At 53.2% G+C, this 18132-nt stretch overlaps 1 protein-coding gene across 1 annotated transcript in view; it reads left to right on the top strand.

Moving 5' to 3' along the window:
* LOC103622100 (tyrosine-protein kinase ZAP-70) overlaps window positions 1-18132 on the top strand; it is a 33502-nt gene that overhangs the window by 748 nt on the left and 14622 nt on the right. Inside the window, exons 2-3 of the mRNA XM_017743889.1 lie at window positions 1371-1417; window positions 17892-18111. Of these exons, the coding sequence (XP_017599378.1) occupies window positions 17941-18111 (171 nt within the window). The 5' untranslated portion in view covers window positions 1371-1417; window positions 17892-17940. The remainder of the gene's footprint in view (window positions 1-1370; window positions 1418-17891; window positions 18112-18132) is intronic.

Raw genomic sequence — 18132 nt, 5'->3', positions numbered from 1 at the left:
CATGAATGAGTCATGGCCAGGTTGGAGCATCCTGATCCGGTGGGATATGTCCCTGCCCCATGGCAGGGGGTTGGAACAAGATGGGCTTTAAGGTTCCTTTCCAACCCAAAGCATTCCATGATTCTGTGGTGCCGCAGCCTTTCTCCAAGGCTGGCCCTTGTCCCTGTACCCATCAGTTCCAGGACAGGTGGCAGCGAGATGGGGATGAAACACGGGGATTTTTCCTTCTGGAAAGGGAGACCTGGCCCTGAGGAGCAGCTGGAAACCCTGCAAAACATAAACACCCTTTGGTGGCACTGGAGCTGGACGGTCCCCAGCCCAGCTGACAGTGGTGGGACCAAAGCTGGATGGTTCCCAGCCCAGCTGTCAGTGGTGGCACTGGAGATGGAAGGTCCCCAGCCCAGCTGACAACATTCTGGCCACTCTGGCACTACAAAGAGCTGATCACTGAAATAGGGAGGAGAACCAGGCCATGAGAGGCTTCTTGGGTTCCTGAGCCAGCTCTGGTCCATCAGAGCTCCCAAGTAGGCCTTCACAGAGGGCCTTTCTCAGTAGCTCCTGGCTTGGATGTGGAAAATCCAAAGAAATTCAGTTTTCCTTACTCCTCCATGATTTCCAAGAGGCACAGCCTGGTGTGATAACGGCTCTGACAGGAGCGGGCAGCCGGGGGGGGGGCGGGCTCTGCTCCCAGGGAACGGGGACAGGATGGAGGAAATGGCCCCAAGCTGTGCCAGGGGAGGCTCAGGGTGGACATCAGGAGGAATCCATGGAAAGGGTGGTCAGGCCGTGGCAGGGGCTGCCCAGGGAGGTTTGGAGTGCCCATCCCTGAAGGTGCCCAAGGAAGGCCTGGAAGTGGCACTCTGTGCTCTGGGCTGGGGACAAGGTGGGGATGTGCCACAGCTTGGACTCGATGATCTCAGAGGGCTTTTCCAGCCCAGCTGATTCTGTGATCCTGTGGCAAAGACCCTCATGCACAGAGATTCCCTTCCCACCAACATCTGCTTGGTTGGAGCTGCTCAAGAAGAGAACTTTGCTCCCCAAGCAATGTCTCCCCCTAAAACATTCATTTAAACAACAACAGCTCCTCACCACCTCCCTCTGATCTGTTCTCTTCCACAGCAGACCCCTGCCCTGGCACGGGGAAGATCTCAGAGCTCTTTCACTCCTCAGAGCAGCACAGCTTTTGTTTGATCTCCTTTCCTTTCCTGTGAAACAAGGAAATAGGGTCACATTTCAGAGAAACCCAGCTAGAGGTGGTTTGCGAATGCCGGAGCTCTCACTGGATGCTGCGGCCTCTTCTTTCCCAAAATCGGCACAACCCTCACTCAACAGAGATTATTTTCCCTCTTTTTTCCTTTCCTGCTTCCCAGCTGCTGTAGGGGAGCCCCTGAAGCCGCTGTGTTCCTCAGCAGAGCAGGTAAGAGGCACTTTTTGATCGCTGCTGGTGTCTTGGGTGGCGGTTCTGTCATGGCTGCTCTGCTCCCTGCCCGGTGCCTTTCTGCAGCACCAGGGGGTTCGGAGGGAGGATCCCGTGAAATGTTGGTGTTAAGATTCCAGATTAATTCCTCACGTGACCTTTCTCTTCCCACTGATCACTCCACTGGAAAAAAACGGACTTGAGTTGGGGGCATCACGTCCTTTTGGAAGCTGAGGGGGTTTAGACGGGTCAGAAGATGAGGGGATGATGGCTCGTGGTCCAACACTCTTGGCCAGCCATCCCCGTCCCTTTGCCTCTGGACATGGCATCAGAACTCTGGAAGCTTCTCTTTAAACTTCCTGCGAGCCTCAGAGGCACCGTGGAAAGGTTTAGGATCTTGGTGGCAATATGGGAAGGTTTAGGATCTTGGTGGCAGTGTGGGAAGGTTTAGGATCTCGGTGGCAGTGTGGGAAGGTTTAGGGTCTCGGTGGCAATGTGGGAGGATTTAGGATACCTGGCCCCTGCTGGATAATGCTCCAAACACTCCGGAGCACTTCAGGGATTTGCTGCTGGCCATCCTAACAACAAACCAAAATCCAGAGGCAAAGTCACTTTTATTTCCTTGGATTTCTTTGGCATCTCCTCTGCTGCTACTCGGTGAAAACAGGCACAGCTCCAAATCAGCCCAAACACAGTCTGGGGTGTTAGGGAATAACCTGGGACAAGGGAAAGGTGGGTTTGAACCTCAGAAAACCTTTGCTATCTATTAGACTGGGAATAAACCCCACAGGGACACCAGGAAAGCCCATCCCAGGGAAGAACTGGAGAAGGGATCAGGCTCCTCGCTGGCAGGGGGTGAGCAGACGGATCTGTGGGGCTGTGCTTCCTGATTTATTTATTTATGATTCTGTTGTTTTCAATCCCTCATCCTCCTTTTCCCTCCTGAGAAGAGGGACCCAATTCTCTGGAAAATTTGCTTATGCTGCCAGGAATGGGGTTTCCTAAAGAAATGTGGGGGATGCCATGGCAGGATTTCGAGTTTACACGTATAAATATAAAACTTTAAAAGTTAATTCCCATTAAGAACTTAGGAAAGAGGCTTTCCTGGAAACTCTCAGATAACCAGGACGATGCCATAGTCTCTCTGTAAAGCACCCAGCTCCACAAAAAGCAGAAATCCTGGCAATGCCCAGCTTCCATCCGTGATGCAAACCCACTCAACCAGGCACAGAGCTTGAGCTGCAAAGGTCAGGAAGGACAAAGATGTGTCAGTTAAGCCGAGCTTTTCCTCACCCAAACCCTGAGCAGGTGGGACTGGAGTCACAAAAATAGAGAGGCTGAAGGCAAAGGGTGGCAATGAAAGGATTTCTTTCACCTCTGATATTTGGGGTTGAGTTGGGTAACGTGGCTGGGAAGAGAAAGGAGCAGGGAGCGGCTCTTTGTGGGGCAAAGCGGGAAATTCTGGAGGGTTGGAAATACTCAAAAGTTCAAATAATTGTTCCCAGGTGATTGAAGGCCTCACACATTTTGTTTAGTGCTTGATTTCCCAGGAATTTCTGTGGACTCAGAGGGAGGATTAGGTGGTTACAGCAAATGGATGGGTTGGGAATTAAAGCCATGGAATCCCAGAATGGTTTGGGTTGAGAGGGACCTTAAATCCCATCCAGTGCCACCCCTGCCATGGGCAGGGACACCTCCCACTGTCCCAGGCTGCTCCCAGCCCCAATGTCCAGCCTGGCCTTGGGCACTGCCAGGGATCCAGGGGCAGCCCCAGCTGCTCTGGGCACCCTGTGCCAGGGCCTGCCCACCCTCCCAGGGAACAATTCCTTCCCAAGATCCCATCCAGCCCTGCCCTCTGGCACTGGGAAGCCATTCCCTGGCTCCTGGCCCTCCATGCCTTGTCCCCAGTCCCTCTGCAGCTCTCCTGGAGCCCCTTTAGGCCCTGCAAGGGGCTCTGAGGTCTCTCTGGAGCCTTCTCCAGGTGAACACCCCCAATGTTTAATGCTTGGGTAACATAATACAGGCTTTAAGTACATCCTAAAGCATAGACATAGATAAAATAAATACAGTTAATATAATATAATGAATAATATTGAAAGATATTGAAAGATATTGAAAGATATTGAAAGATATTATGTGCTGATTTAGCCTTGTAGTATCCCAGAGGCACCAGGAAAGGCTCTGCTGGGTGTGGGATTGAACAGGCACAGCAGAGAGAGCCCAGCACATGGAACAGATCCCATGGGGGACATGGGCAGCTCCCACAAACTCCAAACAGAGCCAGGCATCAAATTCCAGCCTCAGTGAGGGAGGCACAGAGGGTAGAACACGAACCAGCCTGAGATAACTCCATTTGCCCACATCCCACCCAAATCACTGGAACAAAACCCCTTTGCCATCGTAATTAAAAACAAACACAATGCCCTGGCCAGATCTGACCCTTTCATTTCCCTCTGCCTCAGCTTTCTACTTGGAAAATAGGGATGCCAAGCTGCCAGTGAGGGGAGCATTGCCACACTCAGGGAATGTGGGAGCAGATTCCCACTGCCCCTGGCAAATCAGCGCTCGCGTGCAGGGATGTCCTGACCCCGCAGAGAGGAGCGCTTCTTGCAGCACAGGAGCTCATGTGCACCCCTCTCACTTCCCAGCTGTCTTCATTTCCCTCTTCAGAATTTCCTCTTTGGGAATTTCCTCTGGCCACCCTGTAGTCCTGCCCAGCCAGGATTCCTGTTTAATCCCCAGAACACAGACGAAGAAAGCAACGCTCTCTCTCTGCTTTGAAATAAAGTTCCGGCACTGCTCAGGCAAAGTCTGAGCTCCCACTCCCTGGAGACCCTTCCAGAGCATCACCCACCACCAGGACATTCCACACGTGGGATTTTGGGCTCTCAGCTGGATCCTGCAGAATTCCCTTCCTTGTGGCAGGTTGGATTTCAGCCTTAGGTTCATCTTTCCTCTTTTAAAACTCCAACCAGAGCATCTGATGCTCAATAAACATCCCTGCTCTGAAACTTTCTGTTTTAATTTTCCCCTTTCTGACCTTCCAGCCAGGAGATTCCAGTGCAGGCTCCATCAGTCCAGGTTTCCATTGCCCTGGCTCTTCTCCACAGAGCTGGGAAAGTGTTTCCTGGGGCATCAAACATTCCCTGGGCAATCCAGGAGCCATCCCCCACTGCCCTGGGAGCAGCAAGAACCAAAGGGGGAATGTGGGGACCTCAATTCCCAACCTAACGTGACATTTGCAGCAGAAGCAGGACCTCAGATTGCTCCTGACCCCTGGGGTTCACCATCCCAGCATCTCCCAGTTCAAGCCAAGCTTGGCCAAGCCCTGCTTTGATAAATCATAGAACTGAAGCCTCTCCAGCCATTCTTTGGCTTCCAGCAGGATCCAGGAGTCCCTCAGTGACAGAATTCCTTCAGCAGGGACAGATGCACCCAAACCCTGCAGGATAAATGCTGAAAAATTTGAAACTTTATGCAGGGCTTGTCACCTGAACCTTGGGAGACACCCACAGTAGTTTTATTCTTTTATTTTATTCTCTTTATTCTGAATGAGCCCAAAGTTCACAGCAAAGCAACCACTTCACCTCCTGGATGCCCCTGAGGGAACGAGACAACACAAAATTCCTGCAGGGAGTTCAGAACTCAGACAGATTTAGGGCTCTGGCACAAGGAATGGGGTAAGAGGCTTCAGGTAATGCCAGATTTTTCTGAAAATCGCACAGGATTTTAGAACAGCACAAGAACTTCAGTTCTGAGCCTCGCTGGCTGTACAAGAGGAGGTGTAAAGGTGACCAAGGGATTGTTCCTTCACAGCCCCAGATCCCAGATTCCTAGAGCTGGAATGTCCTTCCTGGGGGCAGAACAGTGCAAACACGAGTGTTTTACCTGGGAAAACTCCAGCCCATTGCTGGGAGCTCCTCTACCTCCCTCATCATCCTCACCCTCAGGACAGGGATCATCAATGTCACCCCTCAGCCACCCCGAAATCCAGAACTGATGTGGCACAAGGGCAGAGCAGCAGCAGCACCTCTGCAAGGAGCAAAGCTCTCCTCACCCTGGACAAAACCTGGGCTCAAGCCTTGGAAGGGACAGGGAACAGGGAAATGCTTTTGGGAGAATCCCTCCAGGTGTTGCAGGTGGGAGCTCTGAGCTCCCAGAGCAGACAGGAGCAATTTTAAATCTTTCCTGGACACATCCAGGGAACGGCTGGAGCTGGGTCAGGGCTGGGCATGGAGCTCAGGGAAAGGTTCTTCCCCCCGAGGCTGCTGGGCACTGCCCAGGCTCCCCAGGGAATGGGCCCGGCCCCGAGGCTGCCAGAGCTGCAGGAGCGTTTGGACAGCGCTCTCAGGGACGCCCAGGCTGGGGTTGTTGGGGTGTCTGTGCAGGGCCAGGGGCTGGACTGGATGATCCCTGAGGGTCCCTTCCAGCTCAGGATATTCTGGGATGCTCAGAAAATCCTCTGCTGCAAGAGTTAAATCCCAAAGCAGAACCTTGAGCCTCCCAGTTCACCCACCTGGAGCTTTGGCAAGGGCTTGGAGTGGGTGGGATGGAGTGAGTGGGACTCTCTGGATTCTGCCCGGGGCTGGGTTGGGCAGCACTGGATGAGAAAACTGCGAAGCAGAAATCCCTGAGCAGCCAAAGCACCATTTCTGGGGTTGTTTGATCCACCAACTACACCAGGAGCACTCCAGCACCTGCAGAAAATACGTGAAGCCTCAAACCTTCTTTTGTGACAATTTCACCCAAACCAGTCGCTCTCTCCCAGCACTTCAGAGATGTTTCTGCCTGTCAGGAATTAACTGGACAGCAAAGACAGGCAGAGCCTGAGCTGGAAGAGACCCCAGCCCCAGCATCTCTCAGTGATTGACTCCAACCCTGAGCTCAGATCCCACAGAAAATCCTTCTGCCTCCAAGATGCCCAACACAGCCACGTTTTTCTCAGATTCCCTCTTATTTTGGCTCAAAAAACCCCCAGGGGCTGAGTGTTTTAAACCCTAAAAGTCTCTTACAAAACCAACCAATTTGTGCCTCTGGAAAGCTTCTAAACAATTCCTCAGCTGAGCCTCTGCAGTAACTCTGGTGGGCCAGGGAAGAACAGAGTATTCAGGGGTTTGGCTCTCCTGCTTTCTGTCTCACTATAAAACTCCCAGTGTTGCTCTCTGAAGCAGAGTGAACCCTTATAACTCGATTTTGGAAAGGTGCAGGCAGCACTGAGCACCCTGGAAAGCAGATCACAGCCGAACCTGTTGTTGAGATCTGCAGCACACGTGGAAAGTGCTGGGTTTTTCAGTGAAAACCATGACTTTTCCTGTCAGACGTTTGTGCAGATCCAGTAGATTGCTCGTGAGCACGTCCATGTACGGTTCACCCCTCCGTTTTTATCTGGGTTCTGATCTTTCACACACAGGACTCCGGAGGCAGAGGTGGGAGTGCCCAGCAGAAATAAAATATCCCAGCCAGAGCTTTGTTTCATTAATGCAGCCCTGGGGAGGAGTGTGAGACTGAGCACGTGTCCACAAACCGGTGGAAAAGCATCTCCCAGTTTCTGTAGCAAGGTCCTGTTGTCGTGGTCACCTCCAGGCCAGAGGGGGAGGGATGGAAGAGGGTCCTGCCAGAGCCAAACTGGGCAGACTGGGCACAGACTCCAGAGCTGTGGCTGAGCTGGGAAAGCATCCAGCAAATCCTGCCCCGAGGAACATCATTTGGATGCAGAGGCAGACGAGAGTGTGGAGAAAAGCCCCACAGCCACAGTGGAACGGGGCAAGGGATGCCAGAGGGACGGGAGGAACGCTCAAGGGTGCTCGGGGCTGTCTGTGCCTCCCCAAAATCAAATCACAGGGGTTAAACAGCTCCAGGCCCTTCTGGGAACTCAGCTGGGCCCAAGTAGGGCAGGACAGGCCCTGCTCAGCTGCCAGGGTCCTGCATTCCCTGGGATGTGGAGGGATTTTCACCCCGGCTCTGCTGGAAGTGCTGAATAAAAGCTGCTGGCTCTGTGAAGTGGCTGTGGGGGAAATAAGAACTCTGCTCTCAGTGCCCCAAAACACTGCCAGGAACATCCCCCACAGCTTAGAGGGATCTCCAGCATCAATCCCCATTCCTCTGACCACAGTGTTCTCCCTGGAAATTCATGTCCGTGGGTTCTTGCTGTCCCCCAGGTCCAGCTGGGGTGGGGGAGCACAACATGAGGGCCCCAAAGGTTTTCTGTGGGGCAGCATTAACTCTCCCCTGCTCCTTCTAGTGTCCCATCCAAGAGGGAAATGCTGGGTTTTGCTTGCCATGGGATGTTCAGCTGCAAGGTCACCTCAGAGTTTTTTCTGCTGGGTGGAAAAGTGAAGGGAGAGGTGGATTTTGCCCATGTGAGAACAGCCTGAGCACGGGCAGGTATTGGTCAGTGCAACCTCCCCTTGAGAGCACAGGAAGGACAAACACCAGGAACTCACCAGACCGTGCAGAATGAGGTTTTTTTTTTCACCTCGGTCCTGATGACTGAGTTATAAAAAAGTGCCAGAGAATATTTACTGCTGTGCACGGGGAGGGCTCCACTCTCCTTTCACACAAAAACGCCACTGAAAATGTCACCAGCACGAGCAAAATCCCTCTGTGTTCGGTGTTTTCCAGTTTTCCACAAAAGACTGATGGAACTGGAAATCACATTGGGCCCAGAAAAACACTGGAAGTAGGATTTTCCCCAGTGGAACTCAGGATTGCAGGAATTAGACATGGGAAAGTCCTGTGAGCTCATCCCAGGTCCTTCCTGCCCGGGGAGGATTGTTCCCATTCCCTGATCCCCTGGCTGGCAATGGGACTTCCACTCTCCCCCTGTCCCACATCCTGATGAATCTTCTTGCTTGGAAATGTTTCTTGGTACCCAGACTTCCTTTCCACTCATTAATTTCTTCTGCTTTATCCCTTTATCATCTTTATCAGCACATCCAAACCAGTTTTTCCTCTCTGAAAGAAACTTGTGCTCCTCAGATGCTTCTCCTTCACTCTCAGATGTTCCCCCATCGCTCTTGGCCAACAATTAATGTTCATCCCCATCCCCCAGGGCTGAGCCCATCAATCAGCCCAGCCAGGCCCTTCATCTCTTTCACTGCTCTCTCCTGAATTTGTCACGTTTCCAACACTTTGAGGCTCAAATCACCCTCCCAAAAGAACTCATTTCAACCTCACCACAGTGCTGGGAACATGGGACTGAGCCCCAGGGCTGGTGTTTATTTTATTCTTTCATTTTTAAACTGCAGGGGACGTTCAGGTCTGGTCTGTGTAGACTGAACTCCTCTTGCTGTGTCTGAGGAGCAGTGAGAGCACCCAGGGCTCCTCCAGCTCTTCCCCCCCTGGCAGCAGCTTTCACCCTCTGTGCCCACAGGAATATTCTGACTATAAAAAGGAACCCAACACATTCATTTTGTGGTGCTGGGAGCTCCTGGTGGCCCCCTCACCTGGGCTTTCAAAGATTGAGAAGCCCCGTGACTCACAGCCAGCAGAGCCCCCGGCACTGCAAGCACAGAGAAGCTGCTTTGGTGTCTCAGCCAACTCCAGAGCTGCACATTTCTGTATTTCTACATTCCTAACCTGCCCAAAGCCCCTCCAGCAGGGCTACAGAAGGCTGTGTCCCTGCTCCAGGCACTCCTGGAGCGCAGGAGCTGCCGTGCCCCACTGGAAGGGAAGGATGGAGCAGCTCCAACATCTGCTGCAGATGTTCAGAGACCACAGTGGTCTGGGGGAGCTGGAACTTCCACCTGGCACTGCCCCAGGCAGAACCCCCTGTCCAGTGGCCATGGGCAGTTCTGGGGCCGCTCAGGGCTCAGGGAAGCCTTGGTGTTGTCCAAGCAGAGGTGACCAACACGTGGCACCGACAGAGCAGCAGCACAACAAGCTCAGTGCTGGTTTGGGTGGCAACTGCTGGGTTTGGGGTGGATAATGGGGAGAAATTCCTTACTCAGAGGGTGCTGAGGCCCTGGCACAGGGTGCCCGAGCAGCTGGGGCTGCCCCTGGATCCCTGGCAGTGCCCAAGGCCAGGCTGGACGGGGCTTGGAGCACTCTGGGACAGTGGAAGGTGTCCCTGCCCATGGCAGGGGTGGGATGGGATGGGATTTATGGTCCTTCCCAACCCAAACCATTCCATGGTTCTGTGGTTCCCTGTTTCAATTCTCCTCTCCAGGAGGGACTTGCAGAGCTGCAGGGGTGGCTCTAGAGGAGAACTTTGAACCAGAAATGTACAAAATGCCACATCTGCACAGAGATGCTGCCCCGAATGAGAACGCCTTAAAAATCCACCTTGGGAAGCAGGCAGAGGAGAAGGGAGGAGAGATTGGACAGAACCATCCGTGTCTGGCAGCAGCCACCATGCAGAGGCAGAGCAGAGCCTGTGCTCAGCAGGGAGGTGTCAGGGAGACACAACAACCATTCCCCCTCAGAGCTCAGTGGAGGCAGAATCCCTGAAGGACGGAAGCCCAGCCACGCCGATCGCTTCACGCGCGTGGTGCCTTTATTTTCAAACGGCAGCGGCGAGGCGAGAGCGCAGCTGTTCATGGCCCAAAGCCACTGCCACTTGTGGTTGGAAATCGAGCCCTGAGCCCCTCCGGCACCTGGAGCAGGGAGCGGGGCAGGGGTGAGCAGGGCCCGCTGCTCAGGGCAGCTCTGAACCTGCTCGGCACCTTCAGGAGGGCCCAAACCAGTGCAGGCCAGGATGAATTTGTTTCCAGTGCTCTCAAAGCCCTCTGTGTCACCTTTCCTACACCCTGGTGAGGGCTGTGCTACTTGGAGGAGTAAGCAAGTAGTAAAGTAGCCGAGGAACGGGCTCAGCCACAAGCTCCTCCTCAGTCCCTCACGTAAATATCTCGTTTAACCTTCCTGCAGTCTGACACTCCCCAAACCCTCTGTGCTGGCAGGGGTCAATTTCCAGGCCCTTGAGGTTGTCTGTCAGTTGTCATTTCAGCAAAAGGTGATGCAGGGAGGCCAGGGAGAAGCAAAGGAAAAAAATCAGAGCCCTTCTCCTCCAACTTGTGCACAAACTGCTGCAGTTTCCTGTCCTTGGCTCCTGCTCAATCCCAAAGCCAGAGGATCTGCTGGATTTCTGACTCCTCTCCATTTGTTGTCAACACTTTGGTGGCAGGGATGAGCTCTGGGCTCCCCCAGCCCCAGAACAAAGCTCCTGGCACGATCTGTTGAGAGGCAGAGTTCTCAGCCCCCAGGAGCATGGGGGATGCCAGGCAGGAAACAGGGGGGGTTGTGTTTAATTCTGTGCCACAGCCCCTCATTAAAAACCGTTCAGGACCAATGGCTCTGGAGCCAGGAGCGCTTCCAGGGGCTCCACAAAGGCTCAGCAGGGTGTGTCCACAGCCTGCCCAGCTGAATCCACAGGGCAGCCTGAGGACAGCACAGGGACCTGGTTTTACACACAAGTGTCCCAGCAGTGCCAGCCCGGGCCCAGCGCCCTCCTGCTCCAGAGGGAAGCTGCTCACCAGGGACATCTGGCTTGGGAGAAGATGCTTCTACAAACCACTTCCAGGGGCAGCTCTGAGGGCTTCTGTCCCTGCTCTGAGCCAGCCCCTGAAGCCTCTGGCAGAGCTCTTCCCTCTGCAGGACACAGGGATGGGGGCACTCGTGCCTGTCTGCACCTCTTGGTGGTCCTGAAATATTGATGTCAGCTGGAGTTGGGACAAAGAAACACACTCGGTTCAATTTTCTTTGCCTGTCATTGCAGAATTTTGGGAAAAATATTCTTCTTTAGGAAAAAATATTGTTCTTTAAGTTCTCATCTATCAGGAGCTGCCAGGCTCCTACCTGGGATAAATAAATGTCCAGGGATCTTTTCAGAGGAGATAAGGAACTGATACCCTTTTTTTTAGGGAAGGGGCTGAGAATTTTGGTTCAACTCCTGCAAGAGGTGGCAGAACTGGAGCCGGCTCTGTGGCCCAGTGCAAAGTCACCCAGGAACTGCCCTGTGCCAAGGAGAACAGAGACCCCCATGCCTGGATGTGCCTTTCCATCCATATTCCCACTCAGAGAACACCCAGACAACCCAGTTTCATCAGAGACAGGTTCTTTCTCTGCTAGAAAGAGCAGTGGGACCCCACAGACACGAGCACATGGGAATAGGAATAGAGCCTGTGCCCATCCAGAAGGATTCACACAGCACCTGCACCTTCCAGAGACCTCTTGGTGCCGTGTCCTCGCTGTGCTTCGGCTGCTCTCTGCCTGTGTGACCTCCTCTGGTGGCCGTGGCCCCACAGAAATTCCCGCCCCAGTCTTTGTGGGGAGGCACCTGAGGCAGCTGGGAAAACGCAGAGGAAGCAGGGTGACACCAAAAAGCTGCTTTCTGGGAACCAAAAAACTGCTTTCTGGTAGTGCCAGCTGTTAGAGAAAGGCAGCCTGAAGCGGGCACAGAGCTGTCCTCAGCAGCAGCCCCAGTGCAGGTGGCCGTGTCCCTGCGCAGCCCCCTCCCCTCCCCTGCTCCCGGAGCAAATCACCCTGAGAGAAACAATCCCCAGCAGCACCTGAAGGAGCCCAGGCCTCCGGTGCCATCTGGGGACACCAAACCGAACCCGCCTGGCGTGGATTTCCCACGCTCTGCTGCACCCGCTCCTGCCGCTCAGCCGGGGCAGAGTCCGAGTGGCCGGGTCAGAGCAGAGCAGGAGGGAGGATCTGGGAGGTGGGAGCAGAGGTGACACGAGGCAGAGGTGACAGAGTGTCAGGAAGGGCTCTGTGAGCAGTGTGACCCCTCCAAGAGCCACCACGAGCACTGACTCGTGGGAATCGATGTTTAACCGAGCTGAGGGTGCCAGGGCAGCCTGTACAGCTCAGCTCCTGGCTGGGAAGTGACAGCAAAGCGGTCACCCCTGAGTGGGTCAGCACGGGCTGGGTCCAGCACTCGTGGGGCTGAATCACAGCATTGCTGAGGCTGGGAAAGGCCTTTAAGGTCCTTTAATCCAAGGGTAAACCCAGCACTGGGAAAGCCACCACTAACCCTGTCCCCAAGTGCCACACCTTTTAAATCCCTCCAGGGGTGGGGACTCCACCACTGCCCTGGGCAGCTGTGCCAGGGCTTTTTAACCCTGCTCCTAATATTCAGTCTGAGCCTCCCTGGCACAGCTGAGGCTGTTTCCTCTCGTCCCATCATTTTACCTGGGAGAAATGACTGACCCCACCTGGCTCCACCCTCCTGTCAGGGACTTGTAGAAGGGAGAAGGTCCCCCCCAAGCCTCCTTTTCTCTGAGACTCACAAGCACTTGAGCAGAACCATCCCCTCAGTTTTGGATCTCTGCTAACACTGGGATGGGGGTGGCACGAGGTCTCTGGAAGGGATTTAAAAGGGGGTAGAGGGCACTGAACTCCCCAGGACCATCTTTTCCCTGGTCCTGCCACTGTCAGGAGCCCTCACACATCACCAGGTCCCTCCGTGGGCCTTGCAAGTGTTGTGGAATTCAACATTTTTCCTTCTGAAAAGGCCTGGGGATTGTCCCTGGGGCCAAATGGCTCCCATATTTCACTTCAGAGCGGGAGCAGGACATCAGGAAGGATTTCTTCATGGAAAAGGGTGTCCAGCACTGGAACGGGCTGCCCTGGGAAGTGGTGGAACACTTTGGAGGTGTTCAAGAAACAACTGAATGTGGCACTCAGTGCTGGGGTTTAGGGGACAGGATGGTGTTGGGTCGAAGGTTGGACTCCAGCTTGGAGGTCTTTTCCATCCTCGGTGATTTTTTTATGGAGCATTTCTGCAACAGGCAGCGCTGGGGCACTGAGGACTTGGTTCAGCGCCAGCAAGAGCAGACCAGGTCCTTGGTGGGAGTCAGGGAGGTTTTCCTGCAGATTTACTGTAAATTCACCCATTTCAGGCAGCTGTGAGTCAGTGAGGCTCCCTGAGCAGGAGAGCAGATCGTTATCTGCACACAAAGCCGTGTCTGTGACACAAACACAAACGGGCTCCGCTCTCACAAACTCCCACTCCCACACAGCTCAAGTGTTAATCAAGAGCTGAGCAGCTCGGGCTTAATGAGCAGCCAGCAGGGAGGTCAGAACAGCAGCTCCAGGAATGTGAGTGCTCCTAAATCTTGGGAAGAGCTGCCACGGAGTGCACAAATAATTAAACATTAGTAATTAGAAGAATGCAGCCAGGTCAAAGCAAAGCGAAGTTTTTCAGGTTTTTCTTTGAACTAAGGAACGCTGCATTGAATCAAAGTTATTGCGAGTTAAGTCAAAATTATTGCAAGTTTTCTGTTATTTAAGATTAAAAAAAAAACAGCAACCCCAGGAATCCTCCAGGAATCAGGTCCTCAGTTCCTCCTCTTGCACAGTCCCAGCTAGTCCTGGGATGAACGACCTGGAAAGGCAACTTGGACACTGCAGGAATTATCCAACCTTTCTTATCTTCACCCATAAATCAGGAACAAGAGAATGAAATGCAGGGAAGAGGTGAGGGCCAGGCAGAGGGTCCCTGGCCGTGCCCATCCCCTCTGGAGCAAACAGCCCTGAACCAAGTGCATTTATCTGGCATTAAATGCAGGTGGGCCCAGGCACTGCACCATGAGAAGCAGCTTTGTGGCCATGTCACATCAGGAGGGGACAAGGAGGCAGCAGAGACCGGGGGAGCTCAGGACAGAGCTGGTGCCCCACAGCCACCCTCTGCCTCCCCCTGTGGTGCTGCTGCAGGATGGGCAATCCCAAAACTGCTCCATCCCCTGTCCACCAGGAATGACCCCAGAGCAATCCCAAACCCGGACTGTGTTATCAGGGATTATTTTTGCTGTGTGGGATCATTGCTGCCAGGACAAGGAGACCCAAAACATGGTCCTAACAGGATGCTGAACCTTGCCAGCGCTGACTCCAGTTTCACCAGTACAACCCCCCAGCCCAGATTTGCACCAAGTGCTGTTCTGGGAAATTATAAAATCAAACCAGTTCCTGTTGGTTGTCGTCTGATCTGAGTGAAAACGAGTGGCCAGCTATAAATAGATCTGAGTGGTATCTCCAGGGCTTCCTGCCTGCCTTTCCTGTGTCTTGGGGCACAGACCAGACTGATTTCACGTGGGAGTTGTTTTTTGGGTGCATCTTCACTTCATGACACCAACTTGCCAACGTGGCCATCACCAGAGGAGCCCTGGGCTTCCAGCCCTGCTCCCCGTGCCCAGCCTGTGGGAGCACCCAAACCCAAGGGAACACCCAGCACCTGCAGCCCACGGAACACAGATTAAGCTGGAAAAATGAGCTTAATTATTCAATTAATGATTTAATTCCTGTCAATGGAAATGAATAATGGTGGAGGGTCCCTTGCACAGGTTCTTTCAGGTGTTGGTCCGTGGAATTGGTTCTCATTCCTGGCTGCATCTGAGAGCGTGGGAGAACAAAGTTGAAGGAAGTTTGTTGAGGTCGCTCAGGGTTGCTCAGGTCCACTCAGAGGTGGTGCCAAGGAACAGAGAGGGAGTTTGGAAGAGGAATTAGAGGAGACCCTGAGCTGGTGTGTGGGCAGTAAAACCAGCCAGGACAGCAGGACAAATATTTAAAAGTAAGAGCTTTAGAGGGATTATAAATCTCCCTGTTCAGATCTGCTCTCAGGCTTCAGCGGGTGGCTTCCCCTTGTGTCTGGGGACCGGGAAGGTTTTTCTCAGCACAGTAATTTCCCACCAGGGTTCATCTATGGCAGCAAGGCTTGGGTGGCACGGCCTGACCCAACCTCTGAGCCCGGGGTCCCTCTCCTATCTCTGAGAGGGTTTCTTCACTGCCAGCTCCGTGTTTGGAGAGGTAAAACATCCTGTTTATAACAGAGCACCGTGTGTGGGCAGCTGGAAATTCTGTGAGGGCTCGGATCTCATCAATGACTTCTGCCCTCTCATTTTCACCTGGCTGAGCCACTGACAAAGGTGTTCCATTCTCTGTGATGTTCTGCTCCTGGACTTTCCCGAGGAGGGACTCAGCAGGTTTGGGTGCAGATCTCATGGCTGTTTATCCCAGGGGAAAGCAGCAGCTCACGGAGGAGGCCGTCGACCTCCCCCTGCGCACTCAGCATTTCCTCTTCCTCATGAACGTGACTCATGAACCTGATTGCAGCTAAACCCAAGAGCTGCCATCCTCACTGCTCACCTCCTTCAGCCCATTCTCCTGGGATTTTTCCCTCCCCTGGGAGCAGGCTGAGGTTGGGCAGAGCTGGCAGCGAGCTGGTCTCAGGAGCTGAACCCAGCTCTGGGAACCAGTCTGGGCTTTGATGACTGGAGGCATCAGGGGATTAGGATGCTTTGCTTTGGTCCCAAGCACCAACCCCAGTTTGGGTTTGAGCCTCAGGATGTTCCCATTCGTGTTCCCTTCACCTCCATGTTCCAGGCTGGCAGCTCTGCCAAGACCCCACTTTGCTCCATTTGGTGAATTTGGTGACAGGGTCTTCACAATTTGGGCTGATCTGAGCTGTGCCTGGGACGGTTTCTGCTGGTCCCTCACGCTGACTGTGAACCACTGACGCTTCCTGTTGTGGTTTCCTGCCTCGGCTGAGACGCCTCCTCTCTGCTCTCCCTTCCTGTTCTCGTCAGGGCCACTTTGGGCCTTCATGGGGACAGCAACTTGGTAGAGGAGGCTCTGGTTGCCATAAATCCAGCTCCTGGCAGGCCTTTGCTGCTGAGGGCTGAGCAGGGCAGGGTGCACAGGGCAGAACAGCTCCTCCTGAGCCTGTCCAGCACAGAGATCCAGCCAAGCCCTTCTCAGCTCCAGTGATCCCAGGGGATGGCAGGAGGCAGCCCTGTGCTGCTGAGAAGGGTGAACCTGGCTGGGATGAGCCAGGGCAGGGCTGACCACCAGGGCAGAGCTTGGCCACATGCCCAGGCACAGCTCTGGCCACTGCCTGGGAGCAGAGGCCACAGCAGTGGGCTCGGCCCATGGGGAAGTGACTTCTCCCACCATGTCCAGAAATGAGAGTCAGATTGGGAAGAATCAGGGCAAATACCCAGCATGCTGCCCCAAAATCTGATATTTTCTTCACTCCTCACATGAGTGACGCATTTGCAGGAGGTGCAGATGGAGAAAATCTCTCTGATCTTTTTGGGGTCATCATCTGCGAAGGAGCAGCCCCAAAGTTCAGGCTCCGGGGAACAAATGAGACCCTTTGGTTACGATAATTTTTCCATTGATTACAGCAAATTGGGCTCCGTCATCACCCTCTGGGTGGGATTTTAGATGATTCAAGATAGTGATACGAGCCCTGTACAGACACAAGCCCTAAAGCTCTTCGGCACCAGGGGCTCTGCAGGGACTTGGTCAACAAAGGGCCCTCTCTGCCAACGGGATCAGAGCATCAGGAACCAGCCAGAGCCAGGTATTGTGGGGAAAAATTCCATAGATTGTCTAAAAAACAATTCAAGGAAGGTTTCTTCTTGTTGTCGCTGACTGATGGTTGATGTCTGCCCAGAAGCACTTGGGTTTCTCTCCTTCCACTGTGCTTGGTGCAGTTGTTTATCTAAATGTTGTTTTAGACATTTCATATCCACTTCGTGTTTTACTCTTAATGCATTTAAGGTTTTGGCCTCCTAGAGCTCCATGGCAAAACTCATTTATTCAGAGAGGCCAAAGAATTTCCTTTGATTGTGAACAGGGCTGGAGAGAAAATGGTAGGAAGTCAAGGCTAAAAATGTCAGGATGGATTTAAGGAGCACATTTTTAATGGAGAAGGTAATTAACCACTGGAGGAATTTACTGTAGCATTTGGGCAATTCTCTATTGCTTATGATCTTTAAATCAGGATCAGGTGGATTCTCTATTCCTTGGGATCTATAAATCAAGATCATGTGGATTCTCTATAGCTTGGGATCTTCAAATCAAGATTGGATGGATTTTTATTTACACTTTCCAGCTCAGTCAGGGTGGGATGGAGGAATCACCGTGGGATGCTGTGATGTTTGGAATACACAGATAATCAGTAGAGGAACTTCTAGATGTAAGGAGCACATTTTTAATAGTGAAGGTAATTAACCACTGGAGGAATTCACTGTAGGATTCAGTGCATTCTCTATCGCTTGGGATCTTTAAATCAAGATGGGATGGATTTTTATTTGCACTTTCCAGCCCCAGTGAACTTGGATGGAGAGAAAATGGTAGGAAGTCAAGGCTGAACACATTGAGATGGATTTAAGGAGCACATTTTTAATAGTGAAGGTAATCAAGCACTGGAGGAACTCTCTGTAGGATCTGTGGCATTCTCTATTGCTTGGGATCTTGAAATGGAGATCGGGTGCATTCTCTATTCCTTGGGGTCTATAAATCAAGATTGAGTGGATTCTCTGGAGCTTGGGATCTTTAAATCAAGATCAGGTGGATTTTTATTTACCCTTTCCAGCTCCAGTTAGGGCGGGATAGCGGGATGTGGGATGCTGTGATGTTTGAAACGACCCCACAGAGAGCCAGCGGGAGAACCTCTAGACAGGAAAGTCTGAACCCCAACTAAACCATTTTACAAAACGATGCCTCAGGGACGAATCTTCCCTTCCAGGCTGAGCCCCAGCAGCGCGTGAGCCATCGCGGCGAGTACGGGCGGGGAGATGCCGGACGCCGCCGCCCACCTGCCCTTCTACTACGGCAGCATCGCGCGCTCGGAGGCCGAGGAGCACCTGAAGCTGGCGGGGATGGCGGACGGGCTGTTCCTGCTGCGGCAGTGCCTGCGCAGCCTGGGCGGCTACGTGCTGTCCATGGTGTGCAACCTGCAGTTCTACCACTACCCCATCGAGCCCCAG

The sequence above is a fragment of the Corvus brachyrhynchos genome, unplaced genomic scaffold, assembly GCF_000691975.1.
Source record: "Corvus brachyrhynchos isolate BGI_N302 unplaced genomic scaffold, ASM69197v1 scaffold219, whole genome shotgun sequence".
Classification (NCBI taxonomy): Eukaryota; Metazoa; Chordata; class Aves; order Passeriformes; family Corvidae; genus Corvus; species Corvus brachyrhynchos.
This window is presented reverse-complemented; position numbering and strand designations above follow the sequence as displayed.